This window comes from Cucurbita pepo, chromosome 2 (genome assembly GCF_057944985.1).
Source record: "Cucurbita pepo subsp. pepo isolate OVF chromosome 2, ASM5794498v1, whole genome shotgun sequence".
Taxonomy (NCBI): domain Eukaryota; kingdom Viridiplantae; phylum Streptophyta; class Magnoliopsida; order Cucurbitales; family Cucurbitaceae; genus Cucurbita; species Cucurbita pepo.
The window spans coordinates 895,662-919,435 of NC_141799.1; the positions used below are offsets into that span (position 1 = coordinate 895,662).

The 23,774-nt window shown below is 36.7% G+C and overlaps 5 protein-coding genes and 1 pseudogene across 6 annotated transcripts; 4 read left to right on the plus strand and 2 right to left on the minus strand.

Annotated features, from left to right (window-relative positions):
• Positions 1 to 7: 7 nt before the first annotated feature.
• Positions 8 to 1,586, minus strand: LOC111789144 (alpha/beta-Hydrolases superfamily protein). Its single transcript, XM_023669803.2, has 2 exons — positions 1,005 to 1,586; positions 8 to 532 (listed from the first exon to the last, which is right to left on the minus strand). The coding sequence occupies exons 1-2, from the start codon at positions 1,500 to 1,502 to the stop codon at positions 41 to 43; spliced, it is 990 nt and encodes a 329-aa protein (XP_023525571.1). The 5' UTR covers positions 1,503 to 1,586; the 3' UTR covers positions 8 to 40.
• On the minus strand, positions 1,337 to 2,861 carry LOC147793351 (uncharacterized). 2 transcript variants are annotated; one of them, XR_015419943.1, is made up of 3 exons: positions 2,670 to 2,861; positions 1,595 to 2,379; positions 1,337 to 1,474 (listed from the first exon to the last, which is right to left on the minus strand). XR_015419943.1 is itself a non-coding variant. In XM_087121568.1 (2 exons), the coding sequence occupies exon 2, from the start codon at positions 2,245 to 2,247 to the stop codon at positions 1,789 to 1,791; it is 459 nt and encodes a 152-aa protein (XP_086977694.1). In that variant the 5' UTR covers positions 2,248 to 2,379; positions 2,670 to 2,861; the 3' UTR covers positions 1,589 to 1,788. The 2 variants fall into 2 exon arrangements, 1 of the variants encoding a protein (XP_086977694.1); XM_087121568.1 differs by lacking the exon at positions 1,337 to 1,474 and having other exon boundaries at positions 1,589 to 2,379.
• A 1,465-nt stretch (positions 2,862 to 4,326) lies between these two features.
• On the plus strand, positions 4,327 to 7,167 carry LOC111789146 (uncharacterized). The gene is made up of 7 exons (XM_023669805.2): positions 4,327 to 4,712; positions 5,142 to 5,199; positions 5,293 to 5,373; positions 5,461 to 5,499; positions 5,590 to 5,829; positions 5,913 to 6,054; positions 6,298 to 7,167. The coding sequence occupies exons 1-7, from the start codon at positions 4,534 to 4,536 to the stop codon at positions 6,780 to 6,782; spliced, it is 1,224 nt and encodes a 407-aa protein (XP_023525573.2). The 5' UTR covers positions 4,327 to 4,533; the 3' UTR covers positions 6,783 to 7,167.
• On the plus strand, positions 7,146 to 10,387 carry FLDH (NAD(P)-binding Rossmann-fold superfamily protein). The gene is made up of 5 exons (XM_023669807.2): positions 7,146 to 7,550; positions 7,816 to 7,944; positions 8,067 to 8,231; positions 9,169 to 9,474; positions 9,574 to 10,387. Exons 1-5 carry the CDS (start codon positions 7,284 to 7,286, stop codon positions 9,712 to 9,714), a joined length of 1,008 nt encoding a protein of 335 aa, XP_023525575.1. The 5' UTR covers positions 7,146 to 7,283; the 3' UTR covers positions 9,715 to 10,387.
• Positions 10,388 to 10,955: 568 nt separating this feature from the next.
• Positions 10,956 to 15,865, plus strand: LOC111789194 (putative protein phosphatase 2C 12). The gene is made up of 10 exons (XM_023669884.2): positions 10,956 to 11,332; positions 11,725 to 12,012; positions 12,179 to 12,350; positions 12,791 to 12,944; positions 13,036 to 13,099; positions 13,207 to 13,314; positions 14,303 to 14,428; positions 14,544 to 14,779; positions 14,941 to 15,143; positions 15,257 to 15,865. Exons 2-10 carry the CDS (start codon positions 11,815 to 11,817, stop codon positions 15,280 to 15,282), a joined length of 1,287 nt encoding a protein of 428 aa, XP_023525652.2. The 5' UTR covers positions 10,956 to 11,332; positions 11,725 to 11,814; the 3' UTR covers positions 15,283 to 15,865.
• Positions 15,866 to 18,091: 2,226 nt separating this feature from the next.
• Positions 18,092 to 19,157, plus strand: LOC111785479 (BRI1 kinase inhibitor 1 pseudogene; annotated as a pseudogene).
• The last annotated feature ends 4,617 nt before the right edge of the window (positions 19,158 to 23,774 follow it).

Consider the following 23,774-nt stretch of genomic DNA (forward strand, 5'->3'; position numbering starts at 1 on the left):
TCCGCCATGAATTCAAATTTTGGACTTCCATTATCAACGCTCAGTCTTCATTTACAAACAAAGCCAAACGATTTACAAGTCTCTTAGCTTTCTCGGAAGTTGGATCGAGGAGATGGAAAGCATGATCCTCTCCTTCCGTCTCAAAAATGTCGACCTTCCCTTTCCAGTTGCTCTTCGCCAGATTTTCATAGTAAATCATCCCTCTGTCCCTCAGTATGTCTTTCTCCGCAACTATTACCACCACCTTCTCGCCCACGAGGCCCTCGACCGACGGAGATCCGTCGGCGAACGGGTTGATTAATAAATCGTCGTTTCCTCTGTCAGATGGGCACACGAAATTCCACCAACTGTCCACTAGAGCCTTTTTCTCAGGCTCGGTGATCTCTGAGCCGATGGGTTCCTCGCCCCAGAAGTAAGGTTGAATTAGAGCGATTCCGCGAATTTTGAATTTCCCAGCAAGATTGGAGTTTTGGGCTCGTAGGGCCATGTGGTGTGCGATGTTTCCTCCGGCACTGTCACCTAACAAGAACACCTGTTCAAAAGAATATAGATAAATTGTTAGAGCTATTTATTTAATTTACCTATATTCTTAAATAAATAAGTTCGGGAATAAATGTAATAATTTACATACTTAAAGTTAATTTCTAAACCACATATGAACATATAGATTTTTTTGGGTTTAGTAGTCGCAAGGACAATCTTTTGTACAAGCTTGAATTTTTCCGTTTAATGGAAATTTAGACAACGTTAAATGGAACGATCTTGTGTTTGGAATATCTTAAAAAAAGTGTTTAAATTATGATACTTTTCATATTAAAAAAAAAATATTTGAGAATTTTTCAAACTAATTTAAGATTATGGAATTTTTTTTTAAATACTTCTGTTTTAGAACTTATTTTGGTCATCCCTAAGCTAAGCCCTTTAAAGATGCGAGAACACAGATAAACAAAAGTTAGTGTAAAAGAAATGTGTTGAGTCCCACGAGTGATTTGAGTTAACAATACCTTCTCAAAGTCGACTAGCTGTTTAAGCCAAGGCTCTTGCCCGGCCTCGTCCCCGGAGGTCTTGGACTGTTCGGCAACCCACTGCAGCGCGGCCCACGAATCTTCGTAAGCGGCGGGGAGAGGGTGCTCCGGCGCTAATCTGTAGTTAACCGAAAGGACGACGCTTTCGGTCGCTGCGGCGAGCGGGATGAGACAGTTGTTGTGGTAGATAGGTTCAGCACTGGAGGTTATGAGAAACGCACCGCCGTGGAAGTAAACAACCAAGGGAAGTTTACGGGGAGGTTCGACGGCAGTTGGTCGGTAAAGCCGAGCTGTGATGCCGGTTTCGGGGACAATAGTAATGTCTTTGGAGTCAACTCCAGTTAGAGAATCAAGCCCCGGCGGAGTGACTCGTGTCCCGACAAGCCTCTCGACGACGCCATTTTTATAGACTCGAAGGTAAGGGAGAAGCTCCAGCTCCAGCTCCAGCTCTGGGTTATTGGAATCCGGTGCAACCATGTGGGATTTTCAGAGATAAAAGAAGGATAAGATTAGATGGAAAAGGAAAATGAAGAGGATCAGCATGAATAAGTGGAACAAAACGCTTGTACCTGTCAATATCTATCATTGATTAATTCTGATGGTCCATGCATTAATGGCCTACTCTTCTCTTAATATACATTGACGCGTCTTAAACAACCACCAAATCATAAATTTAGCCTATTTCACACAAACAAACATGATCGAGGAACGAGAGGGATTCAGCTCCCAGATGAAAATTTTTGGGGGAAGAGATCAAGGGTGCTCAATCTTCTGAAATTTCATGACAATTGGAAGATCTGATCTGAAGTTGCTGAGACGTCAAAGAGATGAGAGATTGAAGCTTAGCAACAGCAGAGGATTTCTCAGGCGGGCATTTCGAAAGAGAGACATTCAACGAATGAAGAGCCTCATCGAGTTTACCAACAGCCAATGCCGCACACCCTGCCTTGTACGCTTCATCCGCAATTCGTGCATCATACTGAGTACTTGAGCTCGCACCAGAGCTCCTATCTTGTGGAGAGGGAGAAATTGGAGATTCTAAGAAGGCGGTTGATCGAGCATATTCGAGATTAGCAATTGCAGTATTGATCTCCGCGATTAGAGCTTCAGGCGTCTTCGTTGTGGTCTTCACATTGTCAAACACATTCCAAGCGGCGATTCCTCCTCCAGAACTCATATTCTCTTTTCCTTTCGGATTCTTATGCCAATCTCGTTGAGGCATTTTCACAAACACCTTGCAGCCCCTCAAACTGATACCAAATTGTATCGATAGATTAGAAGTCTATGGCGCCCAAATTCAGCTAGAAATCAGGATTTCTTTGAAAACGATACGTCCAATCCGATCCTCCGGATCCTGCGAAATTCCGTATCGATTCGAAAACTCAACGACTTAGGGCATTGCATAACAACGAAAACAGCATCCAAGAAAACGCGCATCAATGAAAACAAACCGCCATATTAACAAAAAAAAAAAAAAAAAAAATGCAGTCGCGAAAGCAGCTCTAGAAATCGATTCAGTTTTAGAAATTAACCGCGAAGTACATGAATCAAATCGCTCCTTAAACTCATAGTTCTAATCGCGCCGCAAATGCAAAATCTCTTGTATCATCTCAAGAAGAAAGAAGTATGGGAAAGAAAAGGCACCTTGTCGCTTCACCGGAGAGCAGCTGATTTCCTCGAGGTCTCGAACTTGAATCTGAATCCGATCAACTACGTCGTTGAAGAGGATTTCTCTAAATTTTTATCCATGGCGGCGAGGATTTTGAACTTTCAAGAAAACTGCCCATTTCTAATATATCTTTCAACTTAGAAAAAATTAAATAAGTTCTTTTAACTTTGAACTTCTCCGACATTAAGTATATAATTATCTAAATATTATCTCATTTTTAAATTTTGTGACTAAATATGTATGAATTCATTTTTTATTTAGTAAATTAATTGACAGATTAAGTTTAGAAACAATATAATTTATATCTCACATCTAAATTACAATACTTAAATAAAATTTATTAAATATAATGATTATAACAACAGTTTAAAGTAAATAACAAATTTAAAACGACATTGATTTTTTTATATTAATAGTCGATATTATAAAAAAAAAAAAAAAAAAAAAAAAAGATGTATTGGGTTGCCGTGGACTGCTGTGCACGAGAGCACGGCCCAATTGGTGGACACGACTGTCACATAATTCATATGAACGACAAATTAGGATAAAGGAATATAAAAGGCAATAATAGTAATACAAAACCCGAAAATAAATAAAAAAGAATTATGGCCGAACACGAACTGTACGTGACGTGGAAAAAAGAAATGGTAACAGGGTCTTATCTGAATCCGACCTGTCGCTTTCTAAGTGGCGGTCATCCGAAGTTAACGACTGACGGAAGACGATAACGGAGCCGGCGTAAGGGGCATTTCAGTCATTCAACGTCAGACTTTCATTTTTTTTTTTCGAGACAAAAATATTAAATGTTTTTATTTAATAAATACAAATTATAATAATGTTTTTTTAATAATAAAAATAGGTGATAAATTCTTTCTAATTAAAATAAGGTTGACGTATAATGTTGGAGTCGATATAGCTAAATTTTTACAAAATTAAACAATTAATCAGTCGAACTTAAACTGTTCGAATGGATTAGTAGAACCACATTCAAGTTATTTTAGTTTCTAAATCGAAGTAATTTGAGTATATTAAATTTACAATAATACGTGTAGAACTTTTTAAAAACATGGTGACCGTCTAAATCATTATATGCTTATATATTAATCAATTTAATTCCGAGTTCTTTTATGAATAATCTCTATTACATTTGATGTATAATAAACAAATATAATTCAACCAATTAAGCATATATCAATAAAGTTATTGAATTAAAAAAAATCAATTGAACTTAGTAATAAATGTTTATTATGTCTTTAAAATATTTAATTTTATATTTAATGTCCCTAATTTAAATACTTTTTAATGTTTATAAATTTATTAGGTAAAAAGTACAGAAGTTAAATGGATAGATGATTCAATTTTTTATTTTTTTAATTGAAAAATAATAAAAGTACAATCAAATTGATTTTATTATTGAGTAAAACAAAAATATGACGTGGAGTAGCAAATAAGTTAAAAACTACGGGAAGTGTTACATAAATAACCCCATGTTCAAATATTTTCGTGGCAGTGGCAGAATTTTTAATCGAGGAGATGACGTGGCACGATTTCTTCGGCGAGACTCAGCATCGTGGGGTCGTGACCCGTTGACGTTGATTTTTTATCGTTAAAAGGTTTAATTTCAAAACAAAATCAACAAAAAGGAAGGAAAGAAAGAAAGATACAAGCACTCGAGATTACAATTCTCTTTTCAGTCCGTAAATTCTCCAATTTCTCCATTAAAATCGTCTCCAACCTCCCGATATTTTGCGGGAAAAAGCTTCAAGACGCCGACAAACTGAGTGGCCAGTTCTTCAAGATTTGCAGGGTTTTGGATTCAAGGAGAAGAGGAGGAGAAAGATGTGGGGATTCGGTGGGAGGTATTATTGGGGAAGAAGAGAGCGAGTCGGGAGAGTCGAAGGGATTGTAGTGGCGTTCGCGTGGATGTCTAGTCAGGAGAGGCACTTGAAAAGATATGTGGATATGTATTCTTCTCTCGGTTGGAATTCTCTCGTTTGCCATTCCGAATTCCTCAATATGTAAGTTCAACCTCCGAATTTACTTGTTTTTCCTTGCTCTGTTTTGTCACTGCAAAGTCGATTTTGATATAACTGTGTTTGAATCGCTCCAAGATAGCCAAATCTCCCATCTCCCTATTTTACCAGTTTCTCGATATTTCTAGCGGCTAGTCTTCAAATTCAACCTGCATCTGTTGTAATGTTCATTGGGGAGGTCCTTGATTCTAATAGGAAACTGGGATTCGCGATTTACTTTCTTTGTTGGCTGAAAGTTTGAAGATAATAATGCGCAGATTCATATGGCTATGAAGTTTTGAAATCGGGGGTTTTGTTCTATCTCTGATTTCTTTTCCCTTGAAATGGCGTTTGGCTGGAAAACAGTAGCCTTAAGCTTGTATAATAGACTACAGTGATTTTTGTTTGTCTAAATTTGATGAACATTTGGAGCAGGTTCTTCCCTGATAAGGCTGCATCTCTGGCGTTTGAAATTCTTAAAGTACTAGTCGAGGTTAGTGTTATAGTGCATTTTGAAGTGCAAAATTAAGATAGATGTTTAAGTTTAAGCTAACTAAATACATTAACGGCTGACATATACTTTCAGGAGCTAAAGATCAAGAGATGCCCTATAGTATTTGCATCATTTTCTGGTGGGCCTAAAGCATGCATGTATAAGGTTCTTCAGGTAAGCTTTGTCACTCAATCCACAAAGTAGAATCCTATTAAGGACAATCAATTTTTTTGCTCACCTTTGCTCCTCATCTCATGGCAGATAATTGAGGGATACCATGAACCACGGCGATATAGCTTGGTAAACATCGTTTTTTGCTAATGTTTATAAATATATTATCATAAGAGGAACCCTTATGGTTTTCCCTAAAGTTTTTCAATTTGGCTATAGGATGATTATCAAGTGGTCAGGGACTGTATTGCTGGCTACATTTATGATTCGAGTCCAGTTGATTTTACTAGTGACTTAGGAACTCGATTTTTGCTTCATCCAACTGTGCTGAAAGCATCCCAGCCACCAAGAATAGTGTCATGGGCAGCACACAGCATTGCTTCTGGTCTTGATACGCTCTTCCTCAACAGATTCGAATCACACCGTGCGGAATATTGGCAAACTCTTTATGCCTCAGTCGTAAGCAATTTGACATTTACTGGTTTCAATTCTTTCCAAATCTGCAAGATTCTTCATTCACCTAACAATGTACTTAAATGTAGAGTATGAAAGCTCCTTATCTTATTTTGTGCTCGGAAGAGGATGATCTTGCTCCCTATCAGACGATCTTCAATTTTGCTCAACGACTAGAAGACCTCGGGAGAGATGTTAAATTAATCAAATGGAATGGCTCCCCACATGTAGGTCTGTTCTAAAAATCTTGCTTTCTGTATGCATGGACGTTACTATTGCGTCGTTTTCTCTTGCTCTTTCATGATTGGAGGCACGTACGTTGTCTGTCTTAGTAAACAAGTGGCTTGACATGATCATTGAATTGTTTTTAGCCAAGAATTCTCTCTTTTACCATGTATTTTGAGTTCTTCAAATGTTTATCCTATGAATTGAACAGGCTTTGAAACCTTGTGCTGTGTTGTTTGCATATTGCAGGGCATTTTCTGCATTTTCCAGTTGAATATAGAGCTGCTGTCACAGAGTTGCTAAATAAGGCCGCTGGAGTTTACTGTCAAAGAACTAGACCTGATGAAGTAGCTGCAGTAGATAAAATGAACTGTGACTCTTGCAATCCAACACCCGACGTTAGAAAAGCTGCATCTCCATCAAGTAGTTTTCAGGAGCCTGCTCTTGCTCCAAGCAACCACCTTTTCTTCTCCAGCATGATAGATGGCTTTGACTACAGGGGCATTGGATCCAAGCACGACGAAGACATGGAAGGAGCTATGCGGCTATCTAATTCGCCAAGGACCGTTCCCCATGAAGCTAATGGTCAAATCCTTTACGATGTTTGTGTTCCAAAGAACGTCGAGGATTGGGACATTGAATCATCAAGTTCTTCAAATGGTGTCCTGCGTGCACACACAAGGCGACATACCTCATTCAATCCCATCAAACTGATGCGTCGGTCGAGACTATAGCCATTCATCGCCAGAAAGCCAAGCTGAAACTCATTTGTTGCCATCAAATGCGCAGAGAGAATGGCCCATGGCATAAATACAGACACAAGGAATTCACTGGTTGGTCGAAAACTTTGCCTCTTGGGGAAAGTTTGGAGCAAAAACAATGTAAATGTAAACTAGAGCCGCATTGTAGCCCCCCTGCAAATTTGTATATCAATGAGGAAAAGACTTAGTTTGTGATGTGAGCCCTTCAAATTTAGAAAGTCTTACAGAAACTGCCATTTAGAAGGCTTTAAATATAAAATAGTGGATAACTATTAGAAGTGACTTCTGTAAAAAGTGATTACGAACCAAATTTCTAGAACTGGCAAATGATCCTTATTACACAAGTTCTCTTCCTTCACGTTTCAAGCTTGTCTGATTTGTGTAGAGAATTGATTATGAAGCAATATATAATCTTGGGCATTGTAAGGTATTTCCAAATCTTGCAAATTCAGTCGCTTTGTCTTCGTTGAAAGTATGAAGGTTCTTGTAACTGGGGCGTCTGGATATCTGGGCGGAAGGCTGTGCCATGCATTGTTGAACCGAGGCTTCTCCGTTCGGGCATTGGTCCGTCCGACCAGTGACCTCTCATCTCTTCCTCATGATCCTTCCGCTCTTGAGCTCGTCTATGGCGATGTCACCGACTACCAGTCGCTCCTAGATGCTTTCTCCGGCTGCCATATCGTATTCCACGCAGCCGCACTAGTCGAGCCCTGGATTCCTGATCCATCCAAATTCATCTCAGTAAGCATTTGCAGTTTTTTAATCTTTTAGGTTTCTTTTAATTGTTGACCGAATTCCTGCGTGGCTACCGAGAAAAAGATTATGTTCGCGGAAAATGTTTCGAGTTCTAGGTTTTGGATGAGCTCATCGGATTTCATTTCAAATTTCGTAAAAGAAACACTAGCACTCTCGTTCTGGCTGTTAATTTCCACAGCATTTAGTTTTTCCGGATCGAATAGCTTAACTTCAACGAGTGTAATAGCGAATTATCGCGTTGATTATGTAGGTCAACGTTCGAGGGTTGAAGAACGTGTTGCAAGCGGTTACAGAGACGAAGACGATCGAGAAGATAATTTACACGTCGTCGTTTTTTGCGCTTGGCTCTACCGATGGATACGTTGCCGATGAAAACCAGGTACTACAAGGATTTGAAATTTCAGAAAAATCATTCTTCATTCTTCCTTTTGTGATCCAGAAACAAATGCGTTGATCGTCATCGATGTTTTCAAATTTCAACGAATGGAATTGTGATGCCAGGTCCATCACGAGAAGTTCTTTTGTACGGAGTACGAGAAATCAAAGGCTATTGCTGACAAGATTGCATTGCAAGCTGCATCTGAGGGCGTCCCGATAGTGCCGGTTTATCCCGGAGTTATCTATGGTTCTGGAAAGCTTACGGCTGGAAATGTCATCGCCCGCATGGTAATGACTGCTTTTTCTCTGATAAATTCTGTTAGATTCATATGGTAGTTGTTCACGCCAGTAAGTAACGGCCTAACAAGCAAAACACCAAAGATCAATCAGTGGAGAAACACTCATTCCTTTTGGATTCTTATCTCCATTTTTGGTGACAAAAGATGATTTAATGACTACTCAAATGAGTTCTCTAGCTACTTCCAACCTATCTTTAGACTTTGTGACGGCTTTTAAAAGATTGCTCTTGAAACTTTGGAATTTTGTTAACGAGTTATATGCGATTAATAAACGCATGCACTCTAAGATACTTGTAAAAGAAAAACCATCACGAGTCGACTTAATAGTCAACGAAGGTCATGATTATAATGATTTGGAGAAAATAGGTTCGAATCATGGTGGCTACCTTCCTACGATTTAGCGTACAATTTTTCATGGAAACTACCTGTATTAGAATTTGGAAGTTGCATGGAGAGATTAGTCGAGTTGTACGTAAGTTAGTTCAGACATTTGAATAAGAGTTTATAGATGTGACATTTGAATAAGAGTTTATAGTCGATTTGCACGTAAGTTACTTCGCTTCTTCATCGAGATGGTTACTTTTAAATTATCGACTATGCGACTTCGTAATGGAACAATGGTTAAATTCTCTCTTTGGCTCTTTTTTCTCTTTCTCTGTGAACAATACCCTTTTCTGTTCATTATGGTCTGTTATCCTACCGATCACTTAATCTTTCAAGTTTTAATTTTGTAAAAAGATATTTGTTCTTGTCTATCTTTAGAGCTCCTTGTGAGACTGAATTGGGGAAATCTATGGAACTTCCCGACTTCCTTGTTTGTATGAAATCAACAAACACTTTCATCTGATCTTCATCTGATCTTCATTGGCTGACTTTGGCTTTCTTTCAAAATGGGTCATGGGATTATGTTGTTCTTATCTTATCAGCTGATCGAACGGTTCAATTGGCGATTGCCGGGTTATATAGGCCAAGGAAGCGATAGGTACTCGTTTAGCCATGTCGACGATGTGGTAGAAGGGCATATTGCAGCAATGCAGAAAGGTCGAGTAGGTGAAAGGTATCTTCTAACAGGAGAAAATGCATCATTTGTAGATGTTTTTGACACAGCTGCAGCCATTACTGGTACAAGAAGACCAATGTTTAACATTCCATTGTGGTTGATCGAAGCATATGGTTGGGTTTCAGTTTTTATCTCTCGGATCACTGGGAAACTTCCTCTCATCAGCCCCCCGGTACGCCACATTTTCATAAGAAACAATGAAATAGTTTGACAACTTTGATGAGTAACATAATTTGACTCCTTTGGTATTCATTTTCTGTTATTGATGCAGGTTGTGAGTGTTCTGAGACATCAATGGGCATATTCGTGCGAGAAGGCGAAAGAAGAACTGGATTATAACCCCAGAAGCTTGAAAGAAGGATTAGAAGAAATGGTTCCATGGCTAAAGAGCTTGGGTTTGATAAAGTATTAACAAGAAATGGTGCTGCGCTGGTAAGAAATAAAGAGCTGTAAGTAAGTAACAATTACCAAAGTTGGTAATGATGTTGATTGAATTTGGCATTTGGGGGGAGAGAGGAAATTTGGAAGAGGAAGAAGGGCAGTGAAGGTGGGGTGTTAACAGCTGTGGGATTTAATAGTAGGGTATTTAAGGAAGAAGACAGCGGCATGAGATGGGGATTCATGAGTTTTGGCCTAACGACAACCCTAAAGCCATCTCTAAGCTGTTGCTGTTTCTCGGCTGAAGCCATTTTCTTGTTGTTGTTCTTGTTGTTGTTCTTCTTCTTCTTCACGCGGTGCTTGTTTGTTTGTTTGTTCGTCTGTCTGTCTGTCTTTCAATCAACGGCGCCGCTAATTCCGCAGCTTAAAGCGGTCGCTGAGGATGTGGGGGTGTGGGGACTAGCCAATCCAGAGGCGTTACCCCCGAGGCTCCATTTCCCCTTTCAGTTTTTTTCCAGCTCACCCACTCCTACCCCGCCATTGTCACATCCCATCCATCCACCACGCTCACGCTATTCCTCTTCCTTTCTGACAATCTCATTTCAAACCCATTTTTCTTCCATTTTATCCATGGGACCTTCCTCTTTAGATAAGATGTAGAGGTTGTGTAATAAAAGTCCGCCTTAGCCAATATGGTTTGTTTTGGACTTTGTTGTCGTTAGTCTCGTAGTTTTAAAACGCAGAAAAAAAAAATAGTAATATTAAATTTTAAATTTTTAGAAATTAGCCTATTTATTAAAAGAAATTTACAAATTTTTGTCTTACCATTTTTTAAGTTGCCAAATTTTAAGAAAATTGTTTTACTCCATTAATTTATTTATTTTAGAACATCTTCCCTTCAATTATTAACTATAGTTTTATCACCAAAAAGAGTGCCTAGATGTCCAAGACACACATGGATGGTTGAACACAAGTACCGAATAATTTGGTACATTCTAATTCAAACGGAGAAACCAATGTGATAATTGACATAAACAAATTATTTAATTTCCACATACGTAAAAAGGCGCCACGTGGAGATAAAGAAGGAAAAAGACGGGCTGGAAATGGATCGGATCCAATGTGGAAAAAAGATAATAGTAGGGCCCATAACAATGGTGGGCCCAACAACAGGCCCAAACCGGAAACGTGTGTGGCATGTTATTATTACTATTTATTATTCTATAAGCTTTCTCTGAGGTGGAAGTCAATAAGTCAATGGAGGGAAAATGCTGAATCAACGGTTTCCAAGGCGCCGCAAGCGCCAAAGACAGCTATGTCGGCTTCTTCTAACCGGCTCGGGGCGCCAAATTAACGAATACATTTTTATTTATTTTTTTAATTTTTTTATATTATTTTTCATTTGCCATGGTGACTAAAACACACAAAACTGAAAACTCCCTCGTTTACGCTTTTTTATTTTTATTTTTCCAACATCCTTTCTCTCTTTCTCTCTCTCTCTCGCGCGCGCGCGGAAGAGCAATGGAATTTTTGCAGGGCGCCGGGATCCGCGTTTCTCGATCGATGAAATCTATTCGATTGATGATGGAATTGTTTCCAATCTTGGCGTAGTTGTAATCAATCAATCGCCAGAGTTTCGTCTCCTCTTGCCTGTAGATGTTCTTTCTATTTTCTTTTTCCTTTTTATTTTCTCTTGGGTGTTTTCCCATTTGAGGACGTTGGAATGTTGTTATTAGGGTATGATGATCGTCTGACTCTTGGTGATCTGCATTTAATTTGTTTATGCTGTCATTGCGACTTTTTTTAAACAATTTGTTCCAGATCAACGAGAGGCTTAATTTGTTTGCGATGGGGGAATTGGGGTAAACTGTTATTGGATTTCGAGTATGAAATTTATTATTGTTTTTTAAAAAAATTGCAGTTTTTCTTCTTGGATGTTAAACTTCTTGTACAAAATTTGTATTTGTTTTTTAGTGTTCTACAATGTTGGTATATGTACATGTCTAGTGTTTGATTCATGAGGTTTTTGATGATTTTTTTGCAGGATTTGTTCGATTATATATGACGATTTAGAGTTGAGAGCTGCATATTTTTAGCGGAAGGCCGTTTCGCCATTTTGTGGACGTGAATCACAATGTGCACAAGGGGTGAACATCATACGGTCTCGCTCTCCGTGCTCCTGAAGCGTGAATTGGCGATTGAGAAGATTGAGAGACCGGAAATCGTACATGGTCAAGCGTGTCAGAGTAAGAAAGGGGAGGATTTTACGTTGGTAAAGATGGAATGCGAGAGAGTGGTTGGAGATGGAGTCTCTACGTATTCGGTTTTTGGGGTGGGTTCTCTATGTGCTGGAAAAAGTCAATGAGCTCTTTTCAATCCGTGGTTTACTTTTTACATCCATGCTGTTTATAATCCTTTTCCCAAATAAGAATGTTAAATTTTGCGACATTGGATTGGACCTCTATTTTAAAGTTAAAATTGAATTCTTATGTTTGCAGCTTTTTGATGGACATAATGGATCTGCTGCTGCTATTTATGCGAAGGAAAATCTGTTGAACAATGTTTTAGCTGCTATTCCACCAGATCTCAACAGAGATGAATGGATTGCAGCATTACCAAGGGCCTTGGTCGCAGGTTTTGTGAAGACGGACAAAGATTTTCAAGAGAAAGGTGAGCATATCCCCGTGTAAACCAAATCTCTGATCTTACCTGTTTTTGGTTACCTGCACTAGGGGTAATCCGCATTTTGAAAATTGATTTGAAGTTCCCACTCACCTTAGAAAAGGAAGATTGTGGATTGGAGTGCATTTTATTTTGTACAAAGAAAGGGTTGCAAAAACTTCTCTCAAGATTGTATATCGTCAACTTTATGTGGAAGGAAAAAAGAAAAGAAACATATTTTTATTATTTTGGTTTGCCCAGAATTAGTCTCGAAATCATTTGACATAACCTTTTCTTCTTGATCACTATAAGTTTATGGGCTGCTCCTATTGCAGCCTCTCATTTCTCACAACTTCTCTGATAAATGCCCTGCACCAGAAGTTGCAATTCTGGTATGGACATTTTAAAAGCTTACGGTGTTGATGCATTGATATTTGTTATTATTCCAGCACGAACATCAGGAACCACTGTCACCTTCATGATCATTGAGGGATGGGTTATCACTGTTGCTTCTGTTGGAGATTCCCGTTGCACTTTAGAATCAGCTGAAGGTGCCATCTACTACTTATCAGCAGATCATAGACTAGAATGCAATGAAGAAGAGTATGTTGTTACTCATTAATCTAACATGACTTAGTACCACCCACTTAAGCTATTATTGTTGTGCTTAAGATTCTTGTATGCTTTTGAATAGGAGAGAACGTATAATTGCTAGTGGAGGTGAGGTAGGCCGACTGAATACAGGTGGTGGTGCAGAGGTACGATTTTTTTACTTAGAATTTTAATAGATAGTCTTAATTTTCAACTTAAGAGTTACAAGACTGACTTTCAGATGCTTAACTTTCATGTCGTTTGTTTATCTTAGATCGGTCCATTGAGATGCTGGCCCGGTGGCTTGTGTCTATCGCGATCCATTGGTGATATGGATGTTGGTGAGTTTATTGTGCCTGTTCCCTATGTGAAGCAAGTTAAGGTAGCTTTCTATCTTGTGATGTGATTTTCTACGTGCTATATATTTTAAAGTTTATACTTATCCTTATTTGCTCCAAAATAATCCCTTTTCTATGTAATTGTATTGCTTTCGAAATTTAGAATAAGGCTGTTGCCCACTGAAACACTTTTCCAAGTATAAATATAGTTGCTTTTGTTTTATCAGATGGTTGTGCACAGTTGGAGACTCCTTAATTTATTATTATTGTTTCTTTCCCCATGTTTTGGCATGTGATCTGCATGCGAACGTTGTTTTTGAATCTTCAATATCCTTTGATTTCCATAAAAGCAAAATGTATTATATTCTTATATGAGGAAGAGATTGGAGCATTATTTAACTGGATTGTTGGTCTCATAGGCAATTATCGAAAATTTTTATACTTCTGCTCCGATCTTTGTTAAGTATCAAGTCAATGTCGTATACAGCGATGGCAACAGTGTCTTGCTAACCAAGCTAGGTAATATGGTCCAATTGAATTGCAGTTGAATTTTAGGTGTAAGTTAGCTGATGATAAGTTGCCAATCGGGTTCACATGTAGCAGGAGATGTGAGAGGAAATACTACCAGCAGATTTGGTTAGAGATGGGAATCACATACCAATCATTAGTCTCTGAGGTTAATCAGGTGTTGAGAGTGAATGGCCAATGTAACCGTTGAAGGAGAGAAATAGTTACTAAATAGGAAGGAAGAAGGAAAGAGGGTAAATGTATACTTTGTCTTTTGGTTGGTAACAGCATATGGATTTGAGGAGAGGACAGACTCTTGAATATTTGGTCTTATTGTCAGCTATCCATAAAGTATTTATGTTTTTTAGTTCGTCACCTCTTGGAAGATAAGATTTTGTTAGTGAACCAGTTGTTTTCTGGGTTTTCGTCTTTGTTGTTTAATTGAACTGCAACATATTTGTGTAATCTGTGATCTGGAATGTCATTCTTTAGTCAAGTAATTCATGGTCTAATTTAATCTTGCAGCTATCTTCTACTGGTGGTAGGGTTATCATATCAAGTGATGGTGTTTGGGATGCTTTATCCGCAGAAACTGCCTATGATTGTAGTCGGGGGATGCCAGCAGAAACTGCTGCTGCACAGATTGTGAAGGTATGGGCGGTTACAAGTTGATTCTTTTAGTTTTTGTTGTTCTATACTGCTTCAATAACTTTCTTTAATATTATGCTATGATGATCTTGAAGTAATTGAACATCTTTCTTTACAGGAAGCAGTACATTCAAAGGGACTTCGAGATGATACTACATGCATTGTGATTGACATATATCCAAGGGAGAAATCATCCACTGTTTTGCAGCCACTAAAGAAGCAGGGAAAAGGAATGTTTAAGTCAATGTTCCGCAAAAGATCTTCTGAATCATCTTCTCATTTGGGGAAGGAAAATAATGAGTTGGATGTCGTTGAAGAATTATTCGAGGAAGGATCGGCAATGCTGTCAGAAAGGTTTGTGCTTTAAAAACAGAGAAGTTGAATTAAGTTAACTTACATTTTGATGGTTGATTCAGATGGGCAATTCTAGTTTATTGTTGCTTTTCTATGTAATGATATTAAACTGTACGTGTCTTATGGTACATAATCTCCTGAATTGAACTTCTAAAATGCAGGTTAGATGCCAAGTATCCTATCTGCAACATGTTTAAGCTGTTTGTATGTGCAGTATGCCAAGTTGAGATCCAACCTCGGGAGGGTATTTCCATATATGCTGACTCATCTAACAGAGGAAAATTGCGTGCTTGGGATGGTCCTTTTCTATGCTTAAGTTGCCAAGAGAAGAAAGAAGCCATGGAAGGGAAGAGACCATCTGGAGGTCTGTGGATCCTGTGTTTGTGTGTGATTCTGAGTGTGCGTTCTGTCTTTTCCAATTGATTTTGTATAGATTTGGCCCTAAATTTTTTTAAAATTACTTTTGTCTCTGCACAGATAGACACAGCAGTGGAAGTGACTAGCCTACTCTTGAGTTACACTTCATTGTGGGTGCACTGAGCAGAGTTGATTTTGACCATGGAAATATGACCAGTATTAGAAATTGTTCAGAGTTGACCCTCATCTCGGAGGTTTTCCTCGATTCTCATTACTTGCATTGAGAATTTGGATCACTTTTTGAATTCCACGATAATTCCATTGGGAAATATATAGCTCTCTAGTGTTCTTCAAGGCTGTTTTCTGACATCGGTTTATGATGACATGCTTGCCTTGCATCTTGGAGGAAAGCTTTCGATAAACTCGCCTGTACATGAGACTGAAGAGTGAAGGTAAATCATTTATTTTCTCCATTCATCATCCCATTATCTGTTTATCCTTCCAACTTACAATGCCACTGAATGAACACATTCGTTGTTGTAATTTATTATATAGGGGAATTCATTTAGATATTTTTAGCATACAGTTGGTTAGGAGGAAATCCCTTGCAACTCAGCTGTCTAGACGAATTGTTCATAAAACATTTGATATTGTTCTCTGACATGTTCGAGATGAACCATATAATAGAAAAAGTAGTCACTTTTTTCCGAGGAAAAGGAAATGCTTAAATCCCCATTACTTCAGTTGTGTGTACGAATTGATCTCCTTTTATGGTTTTCTGTTATTTTATCTGAATAGATTCAAGAATTCAATCCAAATTTGGTTATTTAGATATTGACGTCTCCTACTTTTTGACCAGTCTTTATTTTGCCAACTCTTTGAACCAATCTGTACACTTGAATCTGGCCTCTGTGCACTTCCCTTTTACCGATTGTCTTCTTTACTTGGTTGTGGGATGGGATAGGGAAGCTGTAGATCTAGACGCCCCAACGTTAGTGCGTGTAGTGGTCACAAGCCACAAGGCAAGAAGTAGACACTGTTTTGGTTGTATTTGGCAGTAGAAGCCAACCCACACGTGAACTGCAAGCTAGCTAATAGGGACTTGTTATTGTTTTGTGTTTTAGATTTTATTCCTTAAGAGCGTAGAGACGTGAGAAATCTAAAAGTTTCTTTTTCCTTCTTTGACTATTCCTCCTCCAGTACCCCCCCATTATTACAAGCCCGTGTCGAGTCGAGTCAATTCAAGTCATTTTATGGATGTGGCAAAGTGAGAGAAACATAAGAGATTTGCATATTTTGATATCACAACAGATTTGTTGGAAGCCTAAGTTTTGACGATCTTAAGATCTCAATTATCATGGAGATAGAAATTGAAAGGTGCATTAATAACCTTGTAAATCCAAGTCGGGACAAAGATTCTAAGGTCCCATTTACACAAGGCCTGTGCTTTTCTTTTCATTTCCCTTCCCTCCCTTATGATTTGAGATGCTCGTATCCACTCATCCTCTTCACTCACTCACACCCACAGATCCTTCAGATACTTATCTAATCATCAGCCTTTGCTTCTTGGCTACATTGCCTGATGCCTCCTCCCTCTCTCTCTCATCCATTAAACGGAAAATTATTTGAGGAAACCATCACAACGAAGCTGACCGTTCTCTGCACTGTCGATTGTGTACCTCTGAGAAAGGGTAAAAGTACCTCGAATGAATTTGTTTTCAGATCAACAGTCCCTCGAAGCTTAAGAGAGAGTTCAAACACTTCACATTCGATCCCTCTCTTCTCTCTATATATAGTCTTCCGGGCTCCTATATTTATTTCTCCATGATCTTGTGGTTGACCTGAGCTATACAAAATACCTCGAAGAAACTCTCTGCTCCTTCTGTATAGGATTGGACCACGTTCACACGTGTGTGTGGGTCTACCATTCCACCAAACTGCATGAAATTATTATCTTCCTTTTTCCCACTTATTATCTTTTAATTTTCTTTCATTTTCTCTTTTTTTTTTCTTGGTCACGTGTGTTGTCGAATCTTACTCTGGAAATGAATTTTTAATCATTCGATCATCTTGATGTCCAAAACCATGAAGAATTTATTTCCCAATATGTTGAATGAAATCGAAAATTAGGAGCAATTGATTAAATTAAAGGGTTGAAATTAATGGAACATAACTGTGTCGGTAACCACAAATTATGTAATTTCGGATGGTCACGTGCTGCAACAGTTGACATACATCATTTTCTAAATCTTAATATCTTAATAATTTTGCCCAAACACGACAAAATTTTATTCATCAGCCTAATAACATTTCTTTTTTCTTCAAAAAAAAAAAATGGAAATTTAATAAATAATTAGAGAAGAGAAATGTTTGAATTTATTAGCTGTTACACTATCAAGATTATGTTGTGCTTAGATACTCTCCTTTTCTAATATTATAATATGATATTCTCGATAATATTTCAAATTTGATCAATTTAATCTTAATCGGTCAAAAAGGAATGAGTGTTAGGCAACTGCAATGGTGTTAGTGAGCAAAATTGTGTTAATAAACTCATAATTTCAACTTGATTGATTGACATTACATATCCTTCTAATGTCATTTTCAATCTAATTTGTCATATTTGCCACTTCCCCTAATCAAAATTCAAAATTTGATAACAATTGAGTTTCTATTTTCTGAAAAATACTAAGAGAGAGAGAGATAAGATTATTTTTCTCATTAATTGAATATATAATAATTGAATCAGCTATTTATATGATGAAACTACTTAGTACCTTACTAGGTGTTGGATTGAATAGGGACCCATAATTGTGCACATCATCACAAAATGTACTTAAACCAAACTTAAATTCAATGCCTTCCCCATTTCCACAAAACACATTCCATTCTCACCTCCTTTTCTCTCTCTCTCTCTCTCTCTCTCTCTCTCTCTCTCCTCATCTTTCTCCATAATTATGAACACCAATCAGCAGCAGAAGAAGACTGCAGAAAGAGTTGCAGAGTACAAGAAGCAAGAAGCTGAGAACTTTAAGGTTGAAGAAAGAGAGAGACAGCAGGCAATTCAAGAATCATCATCACCTTCAGCTTCTTCTCCTTCACATGACTTCTCCTTCACAATCTCTCTTCATCCTCCTTCCTCTTCTGACAGAGCAAAACCCACTCCTCCATCCTTTGCCATTGACTTGTCTCCAGCAGATGATATCTTCTTCCATGGCCACTTGCTTCCCCTCCACCTCCTCTCCCACCACCTTCCTTCTTCCTCCCCCCGCTCCTCCATCGACAGTTTCACCATCCCGATCAAAGATATTTGGGACACTCAAGACACCATCAAAGACAGCTCAAGTTGCAGCACCACCCAACACCACCAAACTGAGCCTACTGAACCAGGTGGGAGAATCAAATCCAAGCCTTTCTCATTGTTCGGTTTCCCCAAGTGGCGAAAAGGCTGCGAGATTACCGAGCCAGACGATAAAGCAAAGCACAAGAGGAAGCTGGGGTTTGATGTTTCTCAAGTTCTAAAACGATATGCAAAAGTGGTCAGGCCATTGTTGTTCTTCAGATGGAGGAAAGAAAACTTACACATTCGTCGCCAAGCTTATTCGTTTTCGGGTAATTTGAATCCACGAAATAAGCAAGAATTGAGAGGAAAAAGAGGAGAAGTCTCAGCTCCAGCATCCATGAGGACATCCCCCACAAATAGCGGCCTTCTCGTCGCAACTCCATCTATGTCTTCTTCTACTAGTGATAGCACCATGGAGGAATTACAGTCTGCAATTCAAGCTGCCATTGCTCACTGTAAGAACTCCATTGCTAAAGAAGATAACACCAATGTCAAAAGCTGATATAAATGCTAAATCTTTACTGCTTGCAAATTCAGATTCTTGTACAATATCAGGGGGGAGGGAGGGAGGTGAAATGAAGTTTGTATTTAATGTAAAAAGCCAATGCCTAATTGTTCTGCTACATACTTTTTCTTTTGTGGATTATAAGATTTCGAAAACCCTCCTTGGCTCGCACATAGAGTTTGATCTTCATGTGTTCTAACACAAAGAATGAATGAACCCTTTTACTGTTTCACTTTCAGAATCAATAAATGTGGAAGAACAGGACAGAGCACAAAAAAAAAAAAAAAAAAAAGAAGAAGATTTGGGCTTTTGAGAACAACCGTAAGATAGATAGGTTTAACTCTTTAATCAACTTAAACATAGCTAATATTTCAGAAACTCAATTGAGAACAAAGTTCAAAAACTCTCATAAAGTTGAGGCTAGAAATTGGCATTTCCATATCCAAACTTGTCCTTGAATTGACAAGACGACGCATCGAAAGGATGTAAAAAGAAGAAGAATGAGCCATTTCCGTGGTAAGCAAATGGCTAGGGAGAGGAAAGGTTCTTAGGGTAAGTCAGGAACAAATCCTTCTTGAACTCAAAGATTTAAACTCGAACACTACTTCCTGGGAGTGAGAGAACACTACTACCTCGAGAATCCTACAAGATCTATTCGTTCTTTTTTCTTTGATAGATCGTCAAAAATTCATATGGGTTTCAATCCTCTCTTTCTCTCTCTCATCACCACCGTCGTGATCATCTTACTCTTAATATTATGAATTCCAGTGAGTGATCTGAAAAGGGGAAACTGAAGCTTCATGAGAAATTCACAATGGAAAAGGAAAGGGTTTAGTAGAGCTTTAATTCAGAGCCGGGCCAATCCCACGAGAAAAGAGACTGATCTGAAACAAATTTCGGGATTTTTGGAAAAAGAGGTTGAATCAGATTGATGAGTGGGGACATAATGGAATGGGTTTCTGCAAGTGTGTCCAACAAAACCATAGCCACATAATTCACATAGAAATAAGAAAAAGTATCCGCAAAATCCAAAAGTACCATAATACAAAAGAGATAACAATAATTCAAAAGCCTAATGAAAACTCTAATCAACTTTGACCCTTCCAACTCTAACTGAACCATAAAAAAAAAAATCCAGAGAATGATGATGATGATAATGATGAAGATGATGATCTTCGTAGAATATAAAGAACCCCACATGATCATATCACAGCCCAGTAATCAGTAGTCCCACACGAAAAGCCTTCTTACTTAGTCTTTTCAGCAATCATACAAAAAGGCATTTACAGAAAGAAACAGAAAAATATGCACAAACAGAGAGAGCCAAAATACATTACAAAGGGCTTTTGAATTTGCGTCAAGTGCGCACGAGTGGGCGGTGGCAGAGGGCTTTTCAGCCGCCTGTGCGACGCCATTGCCAAGCAATCAAGATCCATTTTGGGGTAAGACTCAGGAATTTGGGGGTTCATGATTGAAGTGGCTCGGCAATCATGTGAATCATTTCAAAAAGCTAACAAAACCCTTTTGAACATAGAAGATTAGGGTTGCTTTTTCACAAGTTAGACAAAAATTTCTTCGCTTTTTCTTGTTTGATTCATCAATTTTGTTAATTCTAACATCGATGGCGACTCATAGCATTATGAACAGTAAAGATTCAGAGAAAAAAAAAAAAAAAAAAGAAAAAAGGGGACGTTGGCCCATACCTCTTTCTATGCCTTCTGCTGAATCCGGACATTTGCTTTTTCTAATGTGAATGTATATGTTCCAAGTTGGGGCCTTTCTATTACAAAAGTATTTATGACTTTACCATTTAAATTTTTAATACTTTTTACTCAAATTACAAATTTCGTCCTCATAAATTCAACATTTAATATACTTTTAAAATTTTAAATAATTTTACAAACCATCATTTTTAAAAATTTAATTTATTTTAACTAATTAAAATATGTTTTGATTGATAATCGATATAATCCAATATCATCAATTCTTACTACTTTTTAAAAAATATGTATTAATACAATAATATATCGATGGTCAGTTAAATTTGAATAAATTATATGAATCTAATTGAAACTTTAGGGTTAAAATGAAACTTTTACATAGAAAATTATCCCTAAATCATAAGAATAGTAATTATTTTGGTAATTATTTTTTATGGTCGTGTATTAAAGAGTTCTTGTACTCACACCGTTTTTTTTCTTTTTTTTTTTTTTTTTTTTTTTTTTTTTTTGTCATGGTAGGTGGCATTGGACGTTAATAGCTTTTAGGCCCAACTATTAGATATGGGCTTTATTTGGGCTTGGACTTTGCTAAATTAGGATTTACTCTTTGGACTTTGTTTAAGTTTGGCCCATTACAATAAGGCCCAAGTTAACGATTTTAAATTTAATTATTTAATTAAAGGGTTATGGTGAAGACACGTGGCTTTAAAAGCCAACTTTTATTTTGTAATAATTTTAATTTTATTATTCTTGATGTGACAACTCGTGATTAGTCAAATTTTCTAAATTAGATTTTTATTAAATAATTTACAAAAAAAAAAAATGATAAAACTATATTTTTTTATGTAATTAAAAAATCAACGAGAATGTGATTCCTTAATTAAAAAATTGATTGGAAATGTAATATCATAATCGAGTACTCATTTGTGTCGTTGAGTGCTGACCACTCAAATTGTAATGAAATACATACAATAACCAAAAATATATTTTTTTTTAATATAAAAACAATTATTTTTCAAATCTAAAACACCATTTTGGAATAGAGGTTATTTTCGCGAGCGGACATACGGCCTCATGCATAGTTCGTCGAGTATCCGTTTGATACCAAATTAGGAAAGTTTTTATATTGGATATCGACAGACTTATTCTCGAGCCACATGTCAAAACTCATTTTGGAATCTTGGCTTATGAGGTTATGGCCTGGAGTCCCACCCAACTCTCTCTGAACTTGTTTTCGACACTCGTGTCGTCTCGTTCTCTCAAACTTTGCATATGCCTAGACTTATCTTCAAAAAAATACGATAAAATTTTTAAAATACAAGTATGTGTACACGTTAAACCAAATTGCTAAATTTGAGCATATTTTAAATGAACAAATGTTAATATGTTATATTCTTTTCAATATTACTGTAATTTTTCTGTGAAATATTTATTAATAATATACGTGCCTATCTATTAAATAAAATTTAGAATAATATATCAATATCAAATTATCAAACATAACCTCATCTTAAAAATTAATAAATAAAAAAAAATAATGATAATACTTGCCAAAATGCCTAAAAAAATCTTTTAAAATAAAATATGCGTATAATAAGATTGAACAATTAATCATTGAGATGATAATTCATATCTTATTTAAGAGTTAATACTCGTGTTACAAGATTAAAAAAAAAAAAAGAAGTTACAAACGAAAAGGGGAAAAAAACTGTATAAGATCAAACGACGGTGTATTTGCGTTTTTCGGCATAATTGATGAGCAATTCGAATTCCTCTTCGTTGATGAATCCATCGTTGTTAGAATCGGCGTGAGAAAGAGCTTTACCAGCTCTGTAAGAAGGCATAAAGGAACCGATGTACCGAAAAGCTTCGGTGAGCTCGGAGGGGCTGAGACGGCCGTCGCCATCGCCGTCGTGGTTTCTGAAGATTACGCTAAGTTGCTCTCTTGATAGCTTCGACCTCTTCTTCGACTTCTTGCTTTTGTCTTCTGTCGGATCCATTTTTGATATTGTCTTGGTGCTTTGTGATTCCTATATATATATATATATATATATATATATATATATAAATTAATAGTCCTAAGGGTATAAAATAATTTAATTTATATATTAAATATGGTATCTTTTGCTCGCATTAATTCTTCTGCACTTGTTCCTTCAAAGCCAGAATAATTTGGAGAGCTGAAAATAAAAGGTTCTTAAAGTACGATTATATATATATATATATATAAAAGATTTGGACGGGAGAGCGAAAGAGAAAGCGATGGTAATGTTGACCAAAATATTTCTCTTTTTAAAATAACACTAAGCCAACGATGTATAGGTTGAGTTGGATCGGGTGAAGGGTATTTGTGAAAATATGTATATTTTCAAAACTTTTAAATATAAAAAACTCTCCGAGAGCTCTAACAAAGGTTTAAAATTGACATTTTAACTTGAAAAATGGTTTATTTAGTCCCGAACGATGAATTAATTATCTATTATATAGGATTGACTACATTTTTTTTATTACTTTAGAAGGATGTGACATAAATGTATTGCTTTTATATTTATGAGATGCTAATGGGGCAAAAACATATTTATTGTTATTTTTTAATATTCAAAATTTTTAATTTAAAACTTTTATTTATTTTTGGTTGCAAACACGAAATTAATTTGGAAAAAGGGTCACAAGCTTTCTTATTATGGAATCTTATTCTTTATTTGAGAGTAATTTATTTTTAATTATTAAAAATTTATTTATATTTAATGATTTTGAATAATTACAAAAAAAAAAATGTTTAATTCTTCTAAGAAATATGAAATTAAGTACGCAAATAAATTTCCATTTTGTAAATTTTAGATATATAAATTATTTTTTTTGGTTACGTACTATTATATGTATAATTAAATTGCTAACAAACTATTATTCTCTTTTGTAGTATAATAAAATTCATTTTGTATTATTATAATCAAAATAAATAAAAATACCTTAAATCGATCCTAAAAATTACCCTAATAAATATATATTAATTAATATTGTTCGTGCCACTTTAATTTATTGTTTTCGTTATTTCTTGATTTTTTTTCT